This window comes from Hippopotamus amphibius, chromosome 5 (genome assembly GCF_030028045.1).
Source record: "Hippopotamus amphibius kiboko isolate mHipAmp2 chromosome 5, mHipAmp2.hap2, whole genome shotgun sequence".
NCBI lineage: Eukaryota > Metazoa > Chordata > Mammalia > Artiodactyla > Hippopotamidae > Hippopotamus > Hippopotamus amphibius.
In genome coordinates this window covers 116,819,422-116,839,277 of record NC_080190.1, presented here as the reverse complement: position 1 = coordinate 116,839,277, position 19,856 = coordinate 116,819,422, and the positions used below count along the sequence as shown (strand labels likewise).

At 36.7% G+C, this 19,856-nt stretch overlaps 1 protein-coding gene across 1 annotated transcript in view; it reads left to right on the top strand.

Annotated features, from left to right (window-relative positions):
• PREX2 (phosphatidylinositol-3,4,5-trisphosphate dependent Rac exchange factor 2) overlaps positions 1 to 19,856 on the top strand; it is a 281,055-nt gene that overhangs the window by 131,460 nt on the left and 129,739 nt on the right. The window contains exons 14-20 of the mRNA XM_057736322.1: positions 306 to 381; positions 4,905 to 4,977; positions 7,468 to 7,610; positions 7,766 to 7,858; positions 9,543 to 9,691; positions 13,799 to 13,884; positions 19,296 to 19,432. Coding sequence (XP_057592305.1) covers positions 306 to 381; positions 4,905 to 4,977; positions 7,468 to 7,610; positions 7,766 to 7,858; positions 9,543 to 9,691; positions 13,799 to 13,884; positions 19,296 to 19,432 — 757 coding nt within the window. The remainder of the gene's footprint in view (positions 1 to 305; positions 382 to 4,904; positions 4,978 to 7,467; positions 7,611 to 7,765; positions 7,859 to 9,542; positions 9,692 to 13,798; positions 13,885 to 19,295; positions 19,433 to 19,856) is intronic.

Genomic DNA, 19,856 nt, shown 5'->3' with positions numbered 1-19,856 from the left:
ATTGTACTTCTAGCTAAGTTATTACCAGATAACATAGCAGTAACTGTCAATTTGGATATAAGAAAATGTGAAAGAAGAGATGTCCTGTTTTGTTATCTTTGTGAGTTTCTTCTGGTGTGAGTTGATGAAGGACTTTTCAGGTGTTGCATCCACCTTGTAGAGCTCTCTCATTTACACGTAAGTGGGACAGTCGATTCAGATTACATTGAGTAAACTTCTCTGTTGCACAGTAATGTGAAATGAAATATGTCCTTGTGCTTATGTATCCTCTTGCTTAGTGTTTTTGGCTTCTCTTTCCTTTGTAGAGATAAGGATTACCACTTAAGAACCTACAAATCTGTGGTCATGGCCAACAAGCTGATAGACTGGCTAATTGCACAGGTAAATAGACACATAGAAGTTGCTGAGTTACCTTCATTGCTGCTTTAAACTTTGAGGTGACTTAGGTACAACTCCCCACTTGCCAATGAGACACAGTGAAATAACTCGACCAAGTTCATACAGCTTAAGTGAAGCAGAGTTAGGATTTGAACTGGATCATCTGACCTCAGAGTCTTCAAACTTAATTTTTATGCTATATTGTCTTTCAAGGGGAAGATGTTTCTTGATTGAGAAATATCAGCTGAGAGCTATCCAAAAAATGAAGTGTAATTTGAATATCACTGAAGAATAGCTATGCACATGTACTAAAATTTCTTGTATGTTTTGTTCACTGGTTTGCTTTAAGGTATCTGGTTTTTAGTCCTAGCAAGTTATTCTCATCTCCCTGTGCCTTCCTCTCTGTCAGATTATAATTGTGTTTGGATAACATGAGCTCCGTCTATACACATTGTAAATAGGAAAGTACAAACTTCAGTGTGCTTGTTGCTCTGCTTCTCAGAATGTGGGAGCTGACAGCTGATATTGAGAAAACGTTATCTGCAACTCAAGGCGTCTAGCCCATCACAGTAGATATTCAAATATAAATTTATTTAAATGTCTTATTGTACTAGATCAACTAATAAATAATAAAATGTTTTCCAGGGGTTAAAGAAAAGACTAAGAAAACTGATATCCATGTCGACAGAACTTACTATTTTGAGAAAGGGGATATTGCTTGGTTGAAATGTTGTCATTACATTTGGATATTTGCATCAATTTACTTTTTTTTTTATTGAAGAAAATGGCCTACCTCCTTTGTTACAAGTGAATAATAACCTTTGATGCTCAGTCATAGAAATATTAATGTTTAATTCACATTTGATTCATCTGTGCACATGCATTTTGAGATTTTTATTATTTAGTATTAACTTCTAGACTGTCCAAGACCACCTATTTTTGCATTTTATAGCACTTAGATTTATTTTACCTAGAAATTAAGATCTTAGATTAAACCAAACAGTTCTTTTTAGATAAAACCCAAATTCCTATGTCCAGTGGGTTTTACTGCTGTGAGAGCCTTTTATAACACTGTGGTCAATGTGTATCATTGGAATTGGTTCTATATTTGGTAACAGTTGGAATTTCACACAGAAATTATACTGTTGTAGAATTCACATGAATTCTTGTAGTATAGGTTGATTCTGTGAGAAAGCTGAAGAAAGATTTTTGAAGCAAAAGCTGATGCTGAATAAATATTTAAAGTTCTGACTCAGGAAGTCAGTTAGCAACGTTTTTTTTTCCCTTTTGGCACTTTTACTTTCCAAGTGTGAACATTAGAAGACTGAAATAAGTTGCTCAAAAACCAGACGAAGTTGCAGTTCTTTTTTCCTTCAGGTTTTCTTAGTGGTCTGTTATGACGGTGTCTGTAGAAATTGTGCATGATAGAAACTGAGATGGACTGGGATTCAGGGAATCTGGTGTCTGATGACATCTCTGCTGATATGCAGTTATGCGAACTTGGATGAGTCAATCTCTCTAGATTTTATTTTCACAACTGCTTCCTACTAACTGAACAGGTATATGTATCAGCTTTTCTCTGTCACTTAAGCTTTATGATTCTGGTTGTGTAAAACTTATCCAAATGTACATGTCAGACATGACCAACTGTAGCTTCAGATTAGGGAAATATGGGCTGGCTTTGAAAAGAAAGACATGGTAATGGAATGATAAAAGAAGGATAAATTATAGTTCTTAGTCTCAGATGAAAAAGAGATTTTTTTTTTTTAAAGTAAGGGTTTCTTTCCACCAAGGCTCTCAAGGGATAATAAAACTTAATTTCTAGTATTGACTGGGACACCGAGTTGACTTGGAGAGCTTAAGAGGACAAAATAGAGAACTGACTCCAATGTGATAGTCTATGTCTTGTTTGGGGTGTAGCCTAGATTTGACAGTTTTTGTCTTGTTCTGCAATATATTGTGTGATATTGTCTTGGAAAGCATAAGGACTAATATTTCTGCTGAATTTTTCACTCGTTGTTGTGCTGCTTCTAGAATAACGGTTTTTAATGAAATAACTTATTCCATAATCTTAACTCCTTATGTGACAAGTACATTCATGTGCTTCTAAAACATCATTGGATTCACATAACTTGTGATTTGTTTGTGGGTCAATCATATTTTATGATTAAATAATGCCTTTCTTCTTCACACCCAAAGCAGTTTTTGTTGTGCTTTATTTATTTTTTTCTTTTAATACTCACCGGTTCTGTGTGGTACAAGTATGGTTTTTAAAAGGCATATGGATACCAAAACACCTTAAGCATACTATTACACCATTATGTTTAACAATATGTTAGCCTGGCCGGTATATCAATTGAATAGTCAACCTAATGTCAGTGATTATTAAACAAGCTCTTACAGTAAATTTAACATTTAAGCAGATACTTTGGTGATTAAAATTAAAAAAAAAAAATCAACAAAACAGAAGGCAGATATGGTTCCTGCCTTCAAGGGGCTGTTTGTCAACCGGGCTCATTTTTACGAATCCTCTAAGATTCTGCTCCAGCATCATCTCCCTCAGTAAACTTTGCTGGGTCTTCTGGACTGGACTCAGCTTCTTCTTCTGTGGTCCCAGGTCCCTGGATGTATCTGTCTTAGCAAATACCACATTATATTGAAACTGTCCCCATGTTTCTTAGGACAGGGACCTATTTAACCATTGTACCAGCACCTAGTATAATGCCTGATTAGGAATATTGCCTGAATTGGATGACGGTACTTATTATATATCGTATTTTAAGTGACTAAGTTCTTCACCAGATTTGAATTACTTGAGGGCAGGGAAGTGTTTTGTGTTTGAGTGTTTTACTCTATCATCTCTAGCACTTGGCATACTTTGTGGCAAAAAAAAAAAATCTTTTGAGTGAATTCATAAAAATTACTTAACAGCTAAATTTTGAAAAGGGCACAGATGCATTGTCCAGAGATACAGATTATAAATGTCTTGTTAGTTAACAGGATAGTGAGGGGTGGAGTTGTCACAGCATGAAGTGGTACTTGTCTTTTGGTCCTTGAGCGTCAGATAGGTAGAATTTAAATGTTTGGAGGGTAACAGTCAGGGGCTCAACTTGACGAGAGTGAAGGTGACCTCACATTTGGAAGATGTGGTTGGAGGGGTAGAATGAAGTCAGGATATGGGAGGCCTGCAAAGCCCAACAGAAAATTTTGATATTTTATGATTATTAAAAAAAAAAGAGTCGGTTTAAAGTTTTGGAACATGATATTCCTATGTAAGAAAGTTTAATTCTATAATGGCAGTATGTTAGAGAAAGTACAGGAAAAAATTATGGCAATTTAGAAGTGAAATGAAGAAACACTGGATTAGGGTGTTCACATAGAAATGAAATAGTAGCCAGAGAGAAGAGAGGATGGATTTAGTAGAGTACTGTACCTAAAAGCTAAAACATAGGACTAGGAAAAATGAGATAATATGTAAGCAAGCACTGTAAAACATACCGACTGTAAGGTTATATAGACACACGTACATACATATACACATATATATTCATATGCAGTCGGCCATCTTGGTATCCAGGAGGGATTGATTCCAGGACCCCTGTAGATACCAAAATCCACAGATGCTCAGTTCCCTTGTACAAAATGGAGTGATATTTGCATATAACCTTCTGTATACTTTAAATAATCTCAAGATTACTTATAATACCTGATGTAATATAAGTGCTGTGTAAATAGTTGCTGGTCCTGCAAATTCAAGCTTCGCTTTTTGGAACTTTCTGGACTTTTTTTTCCCTGAATAATTTTGGTCTGTGGTTGGTTGCATCGTCAAATGCTGAAACCGTGGTGATGGAGGGCAGATTGTATATAAATTCATATTTAAATGAATAGAATAGATGTTTTCTAGATAAAACTCGTAACAAAAGTTTGCGTTGGGCTTTCTTTTGGGGCTCAGTTATATGAGCTGGTTTTTTTTTTTTTTGGCAAGAAAATGACAGAAAAGCTTGCGTTTGCTGACCCCACTCAATAACACACTCGTAGGGTCTTACGAATCACTCTAGATTAGTAGGTTTCTTTGGGGGTACTTAAAGAGCAAGGCCATTTGGTGGAAGGGAGGTGATAGCTGAGATCATGCATAATGATTTTTACTTAGCAAGCTTTATTTAGTGAGTTTTCAATATGTAGGCTATTTCCTTGATGCATAACTGGTGTGTAAGTTCAAAGAAATAAGAGAAAGGGATCATTTATGGTAGCAGTAAATTTTAGTTACCTCTATATTTTCCTTTAAATAAGACATGATTTTTCTCAAGAAGTTTTAAATCTTTTTTTAAATTCAATGTCAGAAGAAGATATTTTCATAATCAAGTGCATGTTTTGTAACACTTAGATGGATCGTGGGCTTATGAAAGCAACGTCTGTCCTAATGTATGAGTGGCTTTGTCAGTACAGTGCTGAAATGTCAAATGTAGTTAAGATGCACGAAATCTTCGGTTGCCTATTAACTTGTACAGGGCTTTTGTGGTTAACAGGGGGATTGCCGCACCAGAGAAGAGGCAATGATATTTGGCGTTGGACTCTGTGACAATGGATTTATGCACCATGGTAGGGATTTTTATTGTGGGATCTTACAGATGCATTTCATTGTTTTGTTTTGTTAGGACACTGGGAGTGTCTCAGTGTTCTAGGGAAGTCATCTGGGTCTTGCCACATGTCCCTGTGGGATCACCAGGTCTGCATTCAGTGTCACTTTGGTGCCTTCGCTGTGTCTAACAACTATTATCTGCCAGTTGTGGTCACTTCTTTTCTGTTTTTCTAGACTGATTCTTAAAAAGCAAGAGCTTGAGCTAGAAGTTTCTAAGTACATATATATATATATATATATATATATATATATATACACACACATAGCTCATATATCTCTTTGAAATTATTTTAGGTTAGGCCTGTGTTTTTTTTTTTTTTTGAATGCCACTATATATTAAAGTGATTACATGAGAGCATATATGGTTGAATATTACTGTTATTTTTAGAAAAATGCTTTCAAAATTATCTCATAGAACAGAATTATAAATCTCTGGGAAAAAAATCTGTTTCTTTTTGGCTACTAATTAAAGATTGAATTTCTTTCTTGTTTGATGACTTCATTTCCCTTAAATTTATAAAAGTAATGAGACTTAGTTTTCCCTCTCTTTTCGTACCATCTTATAGAGATTCCATAAACCCAAACAATCTCTTTTCATTGTTAATATTTGCTTATGTATATATTTGATAGCTCTTGTATCTATTTGTCAATTACATTTAGAAAGTTGTTACCTTTTTCTGAAGTAAGAAGTATAGCAAAAGTGACAGTGATTTTGAGAGCATCCTTGGGTATCGTATATTCCTTTGGGAATTCCATTACATTCCAGTATCTCTGGACTGCTGTATGAGTTGTGATAGGGAAATATTGGTCTTTGAAGAGCCATCAATGGAATGGAAGGAATGACATCGTTATAGGCAATTAAAACTATCATATCAAGCTGAAAACCTGCAAAGGTTTTGATTATTTTTCTCTTTGAAGCATCAGCAAGAAGCAGTTTTATCTAAATATTTATTTTAAAATATTGAGTTGCAGTAAAGGTTTTCCCTGTGAAAGTCTCTGTCAGTAAAGCACAGCCAGTTTGGCTCATGCCTGACCTTACTGATGTTCTCTCTCCCTGCCTTTAGACTATTTGGTGGAGGAAAACAGCAGTAGCACAAACACCATGTGAGTTTTGGGAAACCGCTTAGGTCATCTAGGCAAGACCTAACTCTATCTCAATTATATTCTCATCTCTGTTGTCAGCTACAACTTGTGTTACTTTTAATTTGTGGTTGGTAGTTTCCTTTGATAACTCACATTGCCCATCAGTCTTCCATTCACAGGTCAATCCATACATACAACTGCTCAACAGTTATGATTTGGAACTCTGTGAAAATAATGAAATGAGCTGCGATTTTTGGTTGCCTGCTATATGCCAAGTTATTTACGTGTATTACCCCATTTTAGTTTTGTCTGACATTATGAAGAAGGTTTCATTGCTTGCATTTTATAGGTGAGGAAACTGAAGTTCAAAGAGTTTAAGTAACTTTCCTAGCATTGCATCCAGAATCAGTCCCAGACCTGGAATTGAACTCTGGTCTGTCTCATGATAAAGCCTAATATTCTACTGTGCCATGGGACAGCTGTCCTCCCCTTAGGTCCCTGACTCAGTGACTCAACTGTCACAACAAGTAAGCTTCAGAGTGTAAGGACAGATAAGTAGAAATAGAGAAGATTTCTCTTTTAAGACACTTTGACAGCTGTTAGGATCTCACTGAGTAAAAATTCTTTCTATCAGTATTTAGCCTTATTTTTAAAAAGGCTAACAAAACATATACCTTAAATTGTTAGAGCCTACCAGGAAGCTTAAGGACTTTGGGGGAAAATATTAACGTTCAGATAAAGAGGAAAAAACTGACCTTTGCAGAAATGAGATTATTTGAGAATAACGTTTTTACACAGAAAAGAACTAGGAATTAGTGGAAACTAAAATCACATTTCACCCAGAAGACACATTTCTGGTTTGAAGGATTGGAACAAAAGTGACCACAGTGGGAACTGCTTACACACGTAAGGGCAACACTGAACCCATTTGAATTTTCCCATAATTGTGCAGGGAAACACATAATATTAAAAACAGAAATGCTTTTATGTTTTTACTTAAAAATGTTTCCTACAAATTCAAAACACTGTAGGGTTCTGTGTTTTGAATTGCATACATTTTTTGATTCAATATAATCTTTTACTTAAAGTTGGATTTTAATCTGGAAGGTGGCAGACTTGGTTAAGTAAAAAAAAGTTAATGAAAAACATGTTACTTATCTTAAAAATTCAAAATCCTTTAGGTAGTAGTAATTGAAAGGAGATATGGGCTTGAAATTATAGAAAGAAATAAAGTATCATTGGGGTATTTGTGAATGTAACTTGTTCTAGGTAATGCGACATGGTCTTAATTTATTGAAGGTCTGTCAGTGTGGAAAATGAGGTTGATTTGGGGGTAATTGAAACAGTTCGAATCTCTGTTTCCATAGTCCTTGAAAAAAGTGAATTCAAAGACGAACCCCTGCTTTTCCGTTTTTTTGCGGATGAGGAAATGGAAGGATCTAATATGAAACATCGACTGATGAAACATGATTTAAAAGTTGTGGAAAATGTTATAGCCAAGTCATTATTGGTAAGTTTATTGCTGTGCTATATAAGTTCGCTTCTTGATTAGACATTAAGCGGAGATTACATAAACGTGTGATGGTGGTGCAACAGATTTTGTTGTTTGATTTGTAACCTTTTTCATAGTTGTTTTATTAATAATGTTAATATTTTGCATTTCAGATTAAATCCAATGAAGGCAGCTATGGTTTTGGGTTAGAAGACAGAAATAAAGTTCCAATAATAAAGTTGGTAGAAAAGGGGTCTAATGCTGAGGTAATGTAAATTAGCATTTTTATTTAAATTTGTTGTTCATGACATAAACAAATATAAAAGTTTTGAACAAACTGAAATCAGCCTTTAGGTATCTTTATGGAAAATAATGTTTCTGAATAATCTTATTCTGAAGTTCTTTTAAATACTGTTGGGATTTGTGACAAGAGGATATCTGGGTAATTAAGGATAGTTGGGGGAGGTATTGTAGAGAACTACAGCTATGAACTTGTTGACCTCTTAGGAGTCCAAGTGGCTTTTTTCATGTCCGATTCTAGCCTGCAACCCTGTGGAGACCACATAAGGTGGGACTGTATTGTGTATGTCGCATGATTCTTCCTTTAAATCAAGGGCTGTGTCTTCTATTTTCCTGTCACTTTTGACTGTCTAAGTACAATTTCTATCAGTAAAGCACATGCTTCGATTTATTTTCTCATTGGGTTAATTCCAATTAATGTACTCTCGCCTCACATGGACTTTTAAACAAAGGAATCTCCTGATCATTCATTCATCCAGAAATATTTATTTAGTACCTGTTATGTGATTGGCAGAGTTCTAGGCTCTGGGAATATAGCAGTGAACAAAATAGATAAAATTCTCTGCCCTCAAGAACATACCTTCTAATGTTATATATCCCAAGTATATCAAGTTTAATGTATTCCTACCTCTGTCTGGCTTATAAAATGCTTAATCCTCAAGCAAATGTCTCTCAATATGTAAAATTTTAATAAAGAATGTGAGAATGAACGAAGCATGGCTTTTAACTTTGAACCTATTTAAAGTTAGTAGCAAACTATCACTCATCCTATCTGGCTGATGCCCAAGGCCTCTGTCTTTTACCAACCTCATGCAAGACAAAGCTTTATGTATAGTATATAATTTCAGAGAAAGTAACTCTTGTCAGTTCATACCCTGTTAGTGGGCTTGGCCAACAAATGACTATTTTTATTAATTTTCTGTGATGAGGAAATGTTTTCCCCAGTCATTTTCAGAGGATGTTCCTGAGGCCCAGCTTCATCTGACTCTGCCACCAATAAAATGCCCTCTTCCAGATTTTCATCATTTAGCTGGTTACCAAAATAGCATACAGTTTATATACAGTAAGTTGTTTAGGAAGATCAGCCTGGTTGGCATGGAGAGAGAGTGTCTTCCGTGTCATCTTTCCAGCATCTTGTGATCTCTGCAGGTTGGAACTCTCCCTTGGATTCCAGGCTGTTCCTCTCTCCTGCCCTGGAGGCAGCTATGCTATGTCAGGCTAGCAATGCATATTTAGTTTTCAGTAATGTCTATATAGAGGTTGAAACTCTCTGAGTTTAATTGGATATAGACGGAAAACATAGGCAAAAAAATTAACCTGGGGTTTGACTGTAATTAAAAGGATGGAATAGGAAGAACTATAACATATAACAGAAAAAGGGTCACAGGAAGAGTACAGTGTTAAGGCCTGGAGGGAGGGAGGAGCATTTTGGTAGAGATGGGTGATCAAATTAAAAACTAGATCAAAGAGAATAACCGTATTATCTCTTCCACAGTTCTGTATTGTGACATTGTCTGAAAACATTGCAGATGTGTTAAAATGCCATATCTCTAAGTTCTAGACCTTTTCAGATTCTAATTCTGTGAAAAAATAGGTTTCTTATTAAAATAAATTTAAATTTTATTTTTTCCTTTGCCATTTCTCTCCTAGATGGCTGGCATGGAAGTTGGGAAAAAGATTTTTGCTATTAATGGTGACCTAGTTTTTATGAGACCTTTCAATGAAGTGGATTGCTTCCTGAAATCATGCTTAAATAGCAGAAAACCTCTAAGAGTTCTCGTGAGCACAAAGCCAAGGGAGTAAGTTGTATAATTTATGTGGGGCTTTAAAAAAAATTAGACATAGGTGAATAAAATAGAAAAATTAACAAAGTAAATATCTGGAATTAAGCATCTCACTGCTCAGCACAGTTAAATCTCACCAGTATCAGTGATACAGGTCTTTTGATGATGGGAAAAACTAGGTTGCTTATGATGGCCAGTTGCTTGCTACTTGAATCAGGTAGTTTCAGCAGAAATAATATTTTCCTTTTGTTGCCCCAATTTTTTCTGGTCTGGGTTGGGTTGAGCTTGATAATCAGTGAAGAAAACTAGTAGAACACTTGGTAATGGAAACTTTACTCCACCATGTTCAGCTCTAAGAATTTCAGGGGCTATGGGTTGATTAGATACCATTTATGATGAAATGCTCATAGGACATGGAATTAAACGTGGGTGACAGACACTTCCATGCTTTTGCTTACTTAATAATATGTCCATTCTTTTTACAAAATATGTCTATCTATCTATCTATCTACCTATGATTAGAAAGAAAACTTAGGTTTATTATAGGAAATTTAGAGAGTACAGATTTTTCTAAAGGAAGACATTTTTCTTATAATCATATTATCCATAAATGACCATTGTTATTTTTTGATTCAGTGTTAGTTGATTTTTCTAAGTATTGACACACATACACACAATCACATATTTATAAAATGGGAACATGATTAATGATCTGGGTTTTTTTTTTAAAAAAAATTAATAGGATATTATGGATATACCTGGAAAACATTGACTTTCTGTCTGCAAATCATTGATGATCGAGTGTTCCTGTATCAGATTTCCATGATTTGTTTAACCAATTAATGAACTGAGAGAATGCATATAAAGTGCTTAGCATAATGTCTTAATGTGCTATGATTATATAAATATTACTATTTAAAATTGAATTATATTATTTTTCAATATAATAAACAACGTCATTAATTTTAAGATAAATCGATTTCCGCTTCAAAAACAAAAAGGTTTACTTTACTTACGAAGATATTTTAAGTATATATAGTATAGTATTCTTCCCTACTTTAATATGTATTTTCAGCAATAGCTGGGTCCGTCATTTATCATGAGTTTAAGTGCAGCGTAATGGACTAGATTCTGCTGTGTCATCTTGGTAGTGGCTTTAGCTTCTACCCACAGCTTACCAAGGGGTCTGAAGGAGGGAGTGTGACTCATTAAAGTAATTTAGGAAGACTTTGAGATAGAGGGCAGCAAATAACCACACAATGTCTTCTCTCTAAACCTGATTATGATCTATTACTCCCCTTTTATCCAACCCTATCTAGGATGAGGCTTACCTAGTTGCCTACCTCTGGACAATCTGAGGGCACTTAAAAGGAAAAAGACAGACTGGAAAGGAATAAGGCAGTAGTATTCCAAAGCGATCATTAGTAAACTAAAGGCCTTCTCATGGCCCCTTGCCCCCTGATTTAACCCTGTAAGTGCTTTTCACTGATCATAGACATTTCTATGTTAGAGGACTTTGAAGTCATCATCTTCAGTACTGAATAGAAAGGGACAAATCCTCAGTCCTGGAATTAGTTGCTAGATGAGAGGATTGGAACCTGGGTCTTCTGACTCTTCCCTCTGTGTTCGCTGCACAGTATCTGGATCCCGGTATTTCTGGTCCAGGTTCAAGCCTCTCTTTCACCACTTGCTTGCTAATTGTGTTGCTTCAACAAACTCATCCATAAAAAATGAGGATGGTAAGAGTGCGTATGTCACAGAAGTGCTAAGAACGTTAAATAAATCTAGGTTTGTAAAGAACCTAGTCATGTGTTCAGCACAGAATATGTCCTCCAGTGATGTTATCCATGATGCTTATCTGTTCTCTCATTTCATTTTTTTTTTCATTGCTTGTTTAGTACATCAGGAACACATTTTACATTGTGTTTCAAAACTGTTTTGAGAATGGAGTACTCAATTTTTTTCCTTTTTATTTTTAATTTGTCTGAAATATTATAACCTGTCCTTTATGTCCTTATTCTAACATATGGTTCCTATAAATCATTCTCATGTTTCCTTACAATAGCGACTTATAATTTATGTAGTATCCTGTTTTGGGCGAAGAATGCAAAAATATGAGAGGAGAATACAACAGAATTTTTTTTTTGAACCTCGCTGTTTTTTATTTTTGAAAACATCAAGGAATTTTTCAAAAGGCTTTGTAGCAGATAATTTAGAGTGCTTATTTTTCTACAGGAAATGAGCATTCCTCTTGCATAAGTTAAATTCTTCTTTTAATAGTATAGTGGTCCCAGCAAGGAAACATTTTCCAAAGGTCGTTTTATGAAGAGAGTCCCAGTATTATGAACAAAATGCATCTCACTCTGTTCTGTACAAATTTTGTTAAGAAAAAAATATGATAATCTTCTTGAAGATTACAGTAAGGTCAACTTTGCATAGCAATCTAGAAAGGATAGAAAACCTTACTCAGAAAGAGTTTTGAGAGTCCACTATGGATTTTTCACAGTCCAAAAGCAACAGTAATTCACTGTGGCCTGAAAGTTCTAAGGTATTTCAGCAAAAGTGAACTCTCATTCATAACATAGAGAAGCACGAGCTACCTCTGTTTTTTGCTTCATGCTCAGAAGATGTATTTATTCCCTTTCCTTTTCCTTAGTCTGTTATCTTGCATCTTCCAATGTACCTTTGACAGACATTAGTAACAAGGTGCTGTTCAAAGGCAGCAGATACAGCCTTATACATTGAAGTGTTTAATTAAGGATAAAGGATAAATTAGTTCCGTGACCTCTGTGCTACCAATATGCAGATCACTTCATAGTGTGTAACCTAATTTATAATAACATTTTCAGGCTTGCCTAGAACAGACAGTTTGCATTTCTGTCATGGAAGGCCTGAATGCCTGAGGGGTTATATTTTAAGCTGCAGGGCCAACCTCTGCCTTCAGACCTAAGTGCGGTGTATGGCTTTCTCAGAGTTTTCTGGATGCAGTGTTGCTCGAACTGCTTCCACAGCTCTTTCATAAACTGCAAATAAGTGCTGTTGTACCTAACTTCAGACTCTGTCTGTGTCCTTGAAATGCTGCCAACTTTTATTTCATAATTAATTCATCCTCTTTTAGAAAACACTTTTGTTTCTTGGGCAGGAAGTGCCATCCATCAAAATTTATTGGGTTGTATTCATTTGTCTTTGCTCCCTCCGGCAATTTATTTAAACTCATTTTTATTGTTATGATGTTCCGTCTTATCTCGTGTTCTCTGCTTTTCATTGTCGCTGTCTGATTTCTGCCTTCCTTCTGTGAAGTAGCTCGTTTATTCCTGCCAGTGGGACATCCCTCCCTGGTTTGCAGCTATGGCTGATGCAAGGTCTGCTTCCCTTCATCTTCTTTTCTGTGTAGATTCATTCAAAATATGGCTTTTCTTATTCAGGTTTACCTTTTGATGTGTTATCCTTTTAAAATTCCACTGAATAATCACTAAAGTTAATCATATTCTTAAATTATGTTGATATTGTGTTTGACAGATTTGTTCTTTGTAACCAGCTCTTTGCTGTTGCTCTTTGATGAAGTTCCCAACAGGTAGAAATGGATGAACCCTGTGTTTCTTTTATGTTGGTTTTAACGATGAGATTTCACAGCACACTAATGCCTTCTTTGTCAGAGTAAACTAAAGAGAGAAGCTTCCATTTTACTAAGTATTTACATAGTTCACAGCACGAGGCAGTTTACCAAAGCTTTCTCCTTTCATCTCCAGTGACACCCTGCAAGGTAATTTCAACAGTGTCATCTCTCCGTGGAAACTTTGGCTCTGTTATGGAGCTCATCCAAGTTATCTAACTATTAGGGGACTAAATCAAGGTTCAAAGTGAGCTTTATCTGACCCCAGAGCCTGTTTCTTGTTCAGGATATTCTACGCAGTGGCTGTGTTCAGTGGAGAAACTTGGGGTGACGTGCCTGCTCTGGGCCCCCTGTGAGGACACCCACCGTGCTTGTCCGGCCCAGTGTCTTTCACATGGTAGACCCTTGATACGTATTTGTTGAAGGACTGAATAAAAGTGTGGATAACTACTGTCTCAACCAGTTGTGGCATTTTAAAGTCATCTTACCTTATTTTCGATTGACTTTAGGACAGTGAAAATCCCAGATTCAGCGGAGGGACTTGGCTTCCAGATCCGAGGATATGGCCCATCGGTGGTGCACGCGGTGGGAAGAGGTGAGAAATCCATCCTGGGTGGTTACCAGCTCGCGAGCAGGTTTGGATGCTCCTTGCTGAACAAGAATATGTTTAAAACATGCATAATCATATTGCTATGAATTTTCTCACTCATTTTTACCGCATTAGCTCAATGGTAGTATATTCCTAAAGCAATATTTTCAAAAAAATTCTTCAGATTGTAAGACATATTTATCATTGTTAAAAACTCATAAGGGAATGATGCTTCCCAGTCTCACTTTTCTACATGCTTTAGTTTAATCAAAGGATATAATGACTTTAAGGTTTTCCATTTTTCTCTGACAGCAAATTATTATATTTTTGTCAGCAATTCAAAGATGTGTTTGGGTTTAAGAATGATCTGTGTGCTTTATATAATGTCTGTTGCTATGTGATTATTTTAAGTGTTCTCATAAACATGCATTTTGTAAACCATAAAATGCATTTTAAATTAAATAATTTATATGACCCCAAACTTATGTGTATATTTTATTCTCTTTTTGTTTGATAGGCAAATCAGCCTTTGATATCTCTTGTGTTTTTAAATTTTATACTGACAGTAATGTGATTTAAGGGAATAACTATTATATCCCACATTGCTAACCATAGTAAATAAATTGCTGCTATAGCAAGAAGGATCTTATGCTGCTGTAGCACAGGAAGCCATGTGTTTACCTCAACAAGAGACGTACATGCTTTTCATTACTAAGATATGTGAACTGCAAAGCATATTTTTTAAAATAAATTTATGTATCTATTTATTTATTTTTGGCTGCGTTGGGTCTTCATTGCTGCGCGAGGGCTTTCTGTGGTTGTGATGTGTGGGGGCTGCTCTTCATGGTGATGCACGGGCTTCTCATTGGGTTGGCTTCTTTTGTTGCGGAGCTTGGACTCTAGGTGCGCGTAGTTGTGGTGCATGGGCTTAGTTGCTTTGTGGCATGCAGGATCTTCCCTGACCAGGGCTTAAACCCACGTCCCCTGCAGTAGCAGGCAGATTCTTAACCACCAGGGAAGTCCCTGCAAGGCATCTTAACATGATCACTCCAACATTAGACTGGAAAATTTTGAGAGGACATTGCTATCAGAATCAAATTTATCAAGAACGTATTAGCTAGACCTCTATTAGATTACAACATTGCTTTCATTAGTGCATGTATGATAAAAATTAATCTCATTTCAAAACTTGTCTCTTCACTCAGGATTTTAAAACACATTGATTAATAGACATTTAAGATGTTTCTAGTAACTCATTAAAATTATAAAACTGAAATGGGATTCATTGCATACTGAGATGGGATATTTGATAGATCAAATATCGCCTTCATTTTCACTAGACCAAAAAGGAGCCAGTCACGTTATTAATACTATGGAATAACTGAAAACCTGAGTGAATCGGGCTGTTCCTCTTTCCCTATTACAGTATCTTTTCAAGGGCAGGGTTCTATTTTGGGAACTTAGTCACAGGGTAGGGCCAATTCTGGTTACTCTGCCTTTTGCTTTTGAAGAATAAGGAAAGAAATACTCATGTGCTTTTCCTTTTGAGTGTATATTAAATAAGATATTAGTGTGTGGTTTCCTGTTGCACTGTAATCTTGCCAGAAGGAAAAAAAACTTCTTTCCCATTTTTCTTCTTCAGCTCTTTCCCATGGTCACACACTAGAGCATATCAAAACCTGAACTTTCACCTGTGGAATCTACAATTCCAATATACCAATTTCTGACTACAGTCTCTTTTGTCAGTCTGTTATCACTTTGATATTCTCAGGTTGTTTTAAAATTTGGGTGGTTTGTAAATTAACTATGCTTCAATACAAAATGGTAAACAAAATTTCATTGGGACCTCCGATTTTTGGATCCTTCTTTTCTCCAGGTCGATTACATCCCTCAAAGCGCCACTTCCTTCCTTAGCCAGCTTTATCCCCGTGGTCCCTTCCCTCACTCTTGTCAGCATCGTCAGGGTCCTCTCATCCTTGTCTCTTAGGTGCATCCAAGGTCTTCTTGTGCTTATCCCACAGGTGCATCCAGGCTACCTCATTTCAGCCTGGATAAACCTAACTACATTCTTTGTTCTTGCTCCTGAGCAGCTAGGAAAAAGCTATCATGGATACGGGATTAGTGTCATCCCAATTCACTGTCTTGTCTTCTATTGAGTTCCTATTACTACTCAACAGTCTTTTTATGTGTCTGATCAGCTCTCTGTTTTCCTTATTTCCTCCTATCTCCCAAGATGACTTCCTTTTTCACCTCACAGACATATTCAGGCTCTCAGGTATGAAGCCCTCCAAAGCCCCACACCCTTTTTTTGCACACGTTGTTGGCTGTTTCATCATCACCAATTTTTCTTCTACTCTAGAGGACACGGTCTTCCATCTTCCTCTCTGGAGTTCAAGGTTAATATCGCTACAAATATTCTGGAGCCCACCTCTTTAGATACCTCCTCTGGGGTATTACACTGTCAGATATTCCTCTTCCAGAATTTTCAACTTCTCTCTTCACTGGATTACTATAGTACAGGCTATAAACATACTTAATTGTTTCTCATTAAAATAAACAAAGAAACAAAACTGTCTTAAACTGGCCAGCAAACACAAAACCTTCCCTCTTCCTTGTTTTCCCCTCTAGATCCTTGCTACTCAAAGTGTGGTCCATAGACCCACAGCATTGACATCACTTGGGAGGTGGTTAGAAATGCAGAATCTCAGGCACCAGACTTACTGAATAAGAATCTGCATTTAAACAAGATCCCCAGGTGATTTTTACGCATGTCAAAGATTGAGACCCTCAGCCCTAGAAAAATGTTCTCATAACTTTAATTTTTGTTGCGGCCAAACTTCCTGAAATGCTGGCCTATATTTTGGCTGGCCCTTCCTCACTTCCTATTTGAATTTTAGCCCAGTGCTATAGACATCTCCCACCTCCTACCCACGTCTCCAAGAGTAGCCCATGTCTTTCAAGAGTAATCATGGACTTAACTGGAAAATACAATAGACATTGAAAGTCCTTGTCTTAGTTGAATTTTCTGTTGCATTTGTTTAAACTGACTACCCTCGTTGGCCTAAAACATTCATTATCTTGATTTCTGAGATGGTGCTTTTCAGGTTTTTCTCCTACCCCTCCTCTGCCAACTCTTCATCTGTTGACCCCTAAACCATTGGCATCTCTTCTCTTCTCTGCCGTCTTCCTCTCCATAAACAATCTTATTGATCCTCTTTGCTGGGGATTTCTAAATCTCTTTCTTCCGCCCAGATCTCTTAAGTTCTATAGCCTAGATCTAATTGTTTATTAAACATCTCCACCCAAAGTCTCCTTTGGTACCTTAAGACCCTGTATTATCCCCAGTTGAACTTTTCATCTGTTCTTAGAAGTTGCTTTACATTCTGTATCCTCTCTTTATTTAAATAACTCCGTCTACTCAGCCACTGAGTCCAAAGGCACAGCAGTGATCCTGCGTGTGCTAGCCTCTCCATTAATTCCATCATCAAACATCAAATCCTGATCTCGTTCTCCCATTTATAACTAACACTACCGTAGTTCCAGCCTGGGCATGTGCAGTAGATGCTTGCTGTGATTTTGATTTTTGACTTAAACTCCAATGATCCATCCTCTGTTTGAGGTTGGGGGGTGAATCATGTCATTTCTCTGCTTAAAATTCTTAAATGTTTTTCCTCTTGCGTATATAGTAAGGTTCACATTCAGGACTTCACACAAAGCACACATGGACTTTACAACCTGCCTTTGCTTTGCTCTCCAGTCTGTCTCACCCACTTCCATTCTAAGCTCATGCTGACTGCTCGTATGGTCTCAAACGTCCAGGTTATTTCTTGATTCAGTGCCTCTTTTCAGGCTGTTCTTTCTGCTGAGATTGCCCCTCTCTCCCTCAAGACTCAGCTCAATCCAGAAAAACCACCTAATATTTCTGGGAGTGAATTTTAGTGAGAAAAAAATGTATACTATCTTCTTGAATATAAATTATGTTCTTTAAGATGTTTAATGATTCCTTCATGGGAGAAATTACTTACAAAGGAAGGCTCTTCTAACATGCTTATAATAAGTTTTATAATCATTGACATTAATTATATACATTGTATTTAGCAATGGTGCTTTATAAATGTTGATTTGCTCAGAATATCAAATACTAATGGTTGGAAAGTTCTGAAAATCTTAACTCAGTGGTAAGGATATGCCACTATATCTGTGCAAATAAATGATGGACAGTTGATGTTTCCTGATTAATTTTATTCTCCACAAATTCTCTGGGTCCTCACTCTTTGTACATATCCTGAACTCTTATTTTTCTTAGCAAATCCTAGTTGCTAATTGACTTGATTTTTAAAATTATTTATTGATTTATTTATGTATGTATTTATTTAACTGCGTCGGGTCTTAGTTGTGACATGCGGGATCTTTTGTTGTGGCACGCAAGCTTTTTTCACTAGTTGTGGTGAGTGGGTTCAGTAACTGACATGCTCAGTTGCCCCATGGCATCTAGTTGTGGTGAGCGGGCCCAGTAACTGACATGCTCAGTTGCCCCATGGCATCTGGGATCTTAGTTCTCCGACCAGGGATCGAACCCGTGTTCCCTGCACTGGAAGGTGGCCTCCCAATCACTAGACCACCAGGGAAGTCCCTTGATTTATTTTTCTTAAGAATTTCTTTTATGGACTTCCCTGGTGGCTCACTGGTTGAGAATCCACCTGCCAATGCAGGGAACACAGGTTCAAGTCCTGGTCTGGGAAGATCCCATATGCCACGGAGCAACTAAGCCCTTGTGCCACAACTACTGAGCCCGTGTGTACCACTACTGAAGCCCAAGCACGCAGAGGCCGTGCTCCTCAACAAGAAAAGCCACTGCAGTGAGAAGCCCATGTACTGCAATAAAGAGTAGCCCATGCTCGCTGCAACTAGAGAAAGCCTGCACGCAGCAATGAACACCCAACACAGGCAATAAATAAATAAATTTATTAAAAAAAATAAGAATTTCTTTTAATTGTTAGCACTTTAAAAAATGTAAGTGAATACTATTTAAATATTTAGAGATTTTTTTAGACCAAAGGTAAAAAGGCCTAAGTTTCTGGCTTTCTCATTGTGCTATTATATATGCATATTTAGAAAATTAGATCGATTAGACATTTGAAAGGGAAAATAACTGATTAGCATTATAAAGGTCTCTTTACAATATCTCTTCAGACTAATTCTTCGGGGAATGGAAAGATATTCTGTTCCACACAGTTTGAATGGGCAGTTAAAAAACAGATTTTTGAGAGGGCATTGCTATCAGAGCCAAATTCATCAAGAACATACTAGTTAGATCTTTATTACATATTAAAATTGCTTTCCTTATAGTACATGGGATAAGAATGAATCATATCCCTAAAATTAGTTTTTGGCGATTTTCTCATTTGTATTTAAAGGAACTGTGGCCGCAGCTGCTGGTCTTCACCCTGGACAGTGTATCATCAAAGTAAATGGAATCAACGTCAGCAAAGAGACACACGCCAGTGTTATTGCCCATGTCACAGCCTGCAGGAGGTACAGGAGACCAACGAAGGTAAACTGCCCTGGCTGGCGTAGCTCTGATCACAAACGTGCACAGAAGGCCCTGGAGACAGCATGGGGTAGTGCCAGGGCTGTGTGTGGTTTCCATTGCCAGGTTCATGTTTAAGCGCAGCACTGTCAAGCTCATGATGCTTGTTTTATCTGCGTAATTAGTTATAATCGATTCTTCTTAAATGGCCACATTTTGCTGCTGCAGTTTTATCACCAGTTTAAAAAGTGCTCTGGGCTATTTTCATCTTATTGTGATGAGGTCTCAAATAGCTAACTGTTTATCGAGTTGAAATCCAAAGGTCTGAACTGTTTTCTTGACTCTTGTGATTGCTTTAGCATCTATAGTGGTCGGTGTATACCTCTTTCTGTCTATGTGAATTATAAATGCTTACACTGTTTATTATAAAAGCTATGTGAAAAAGAAA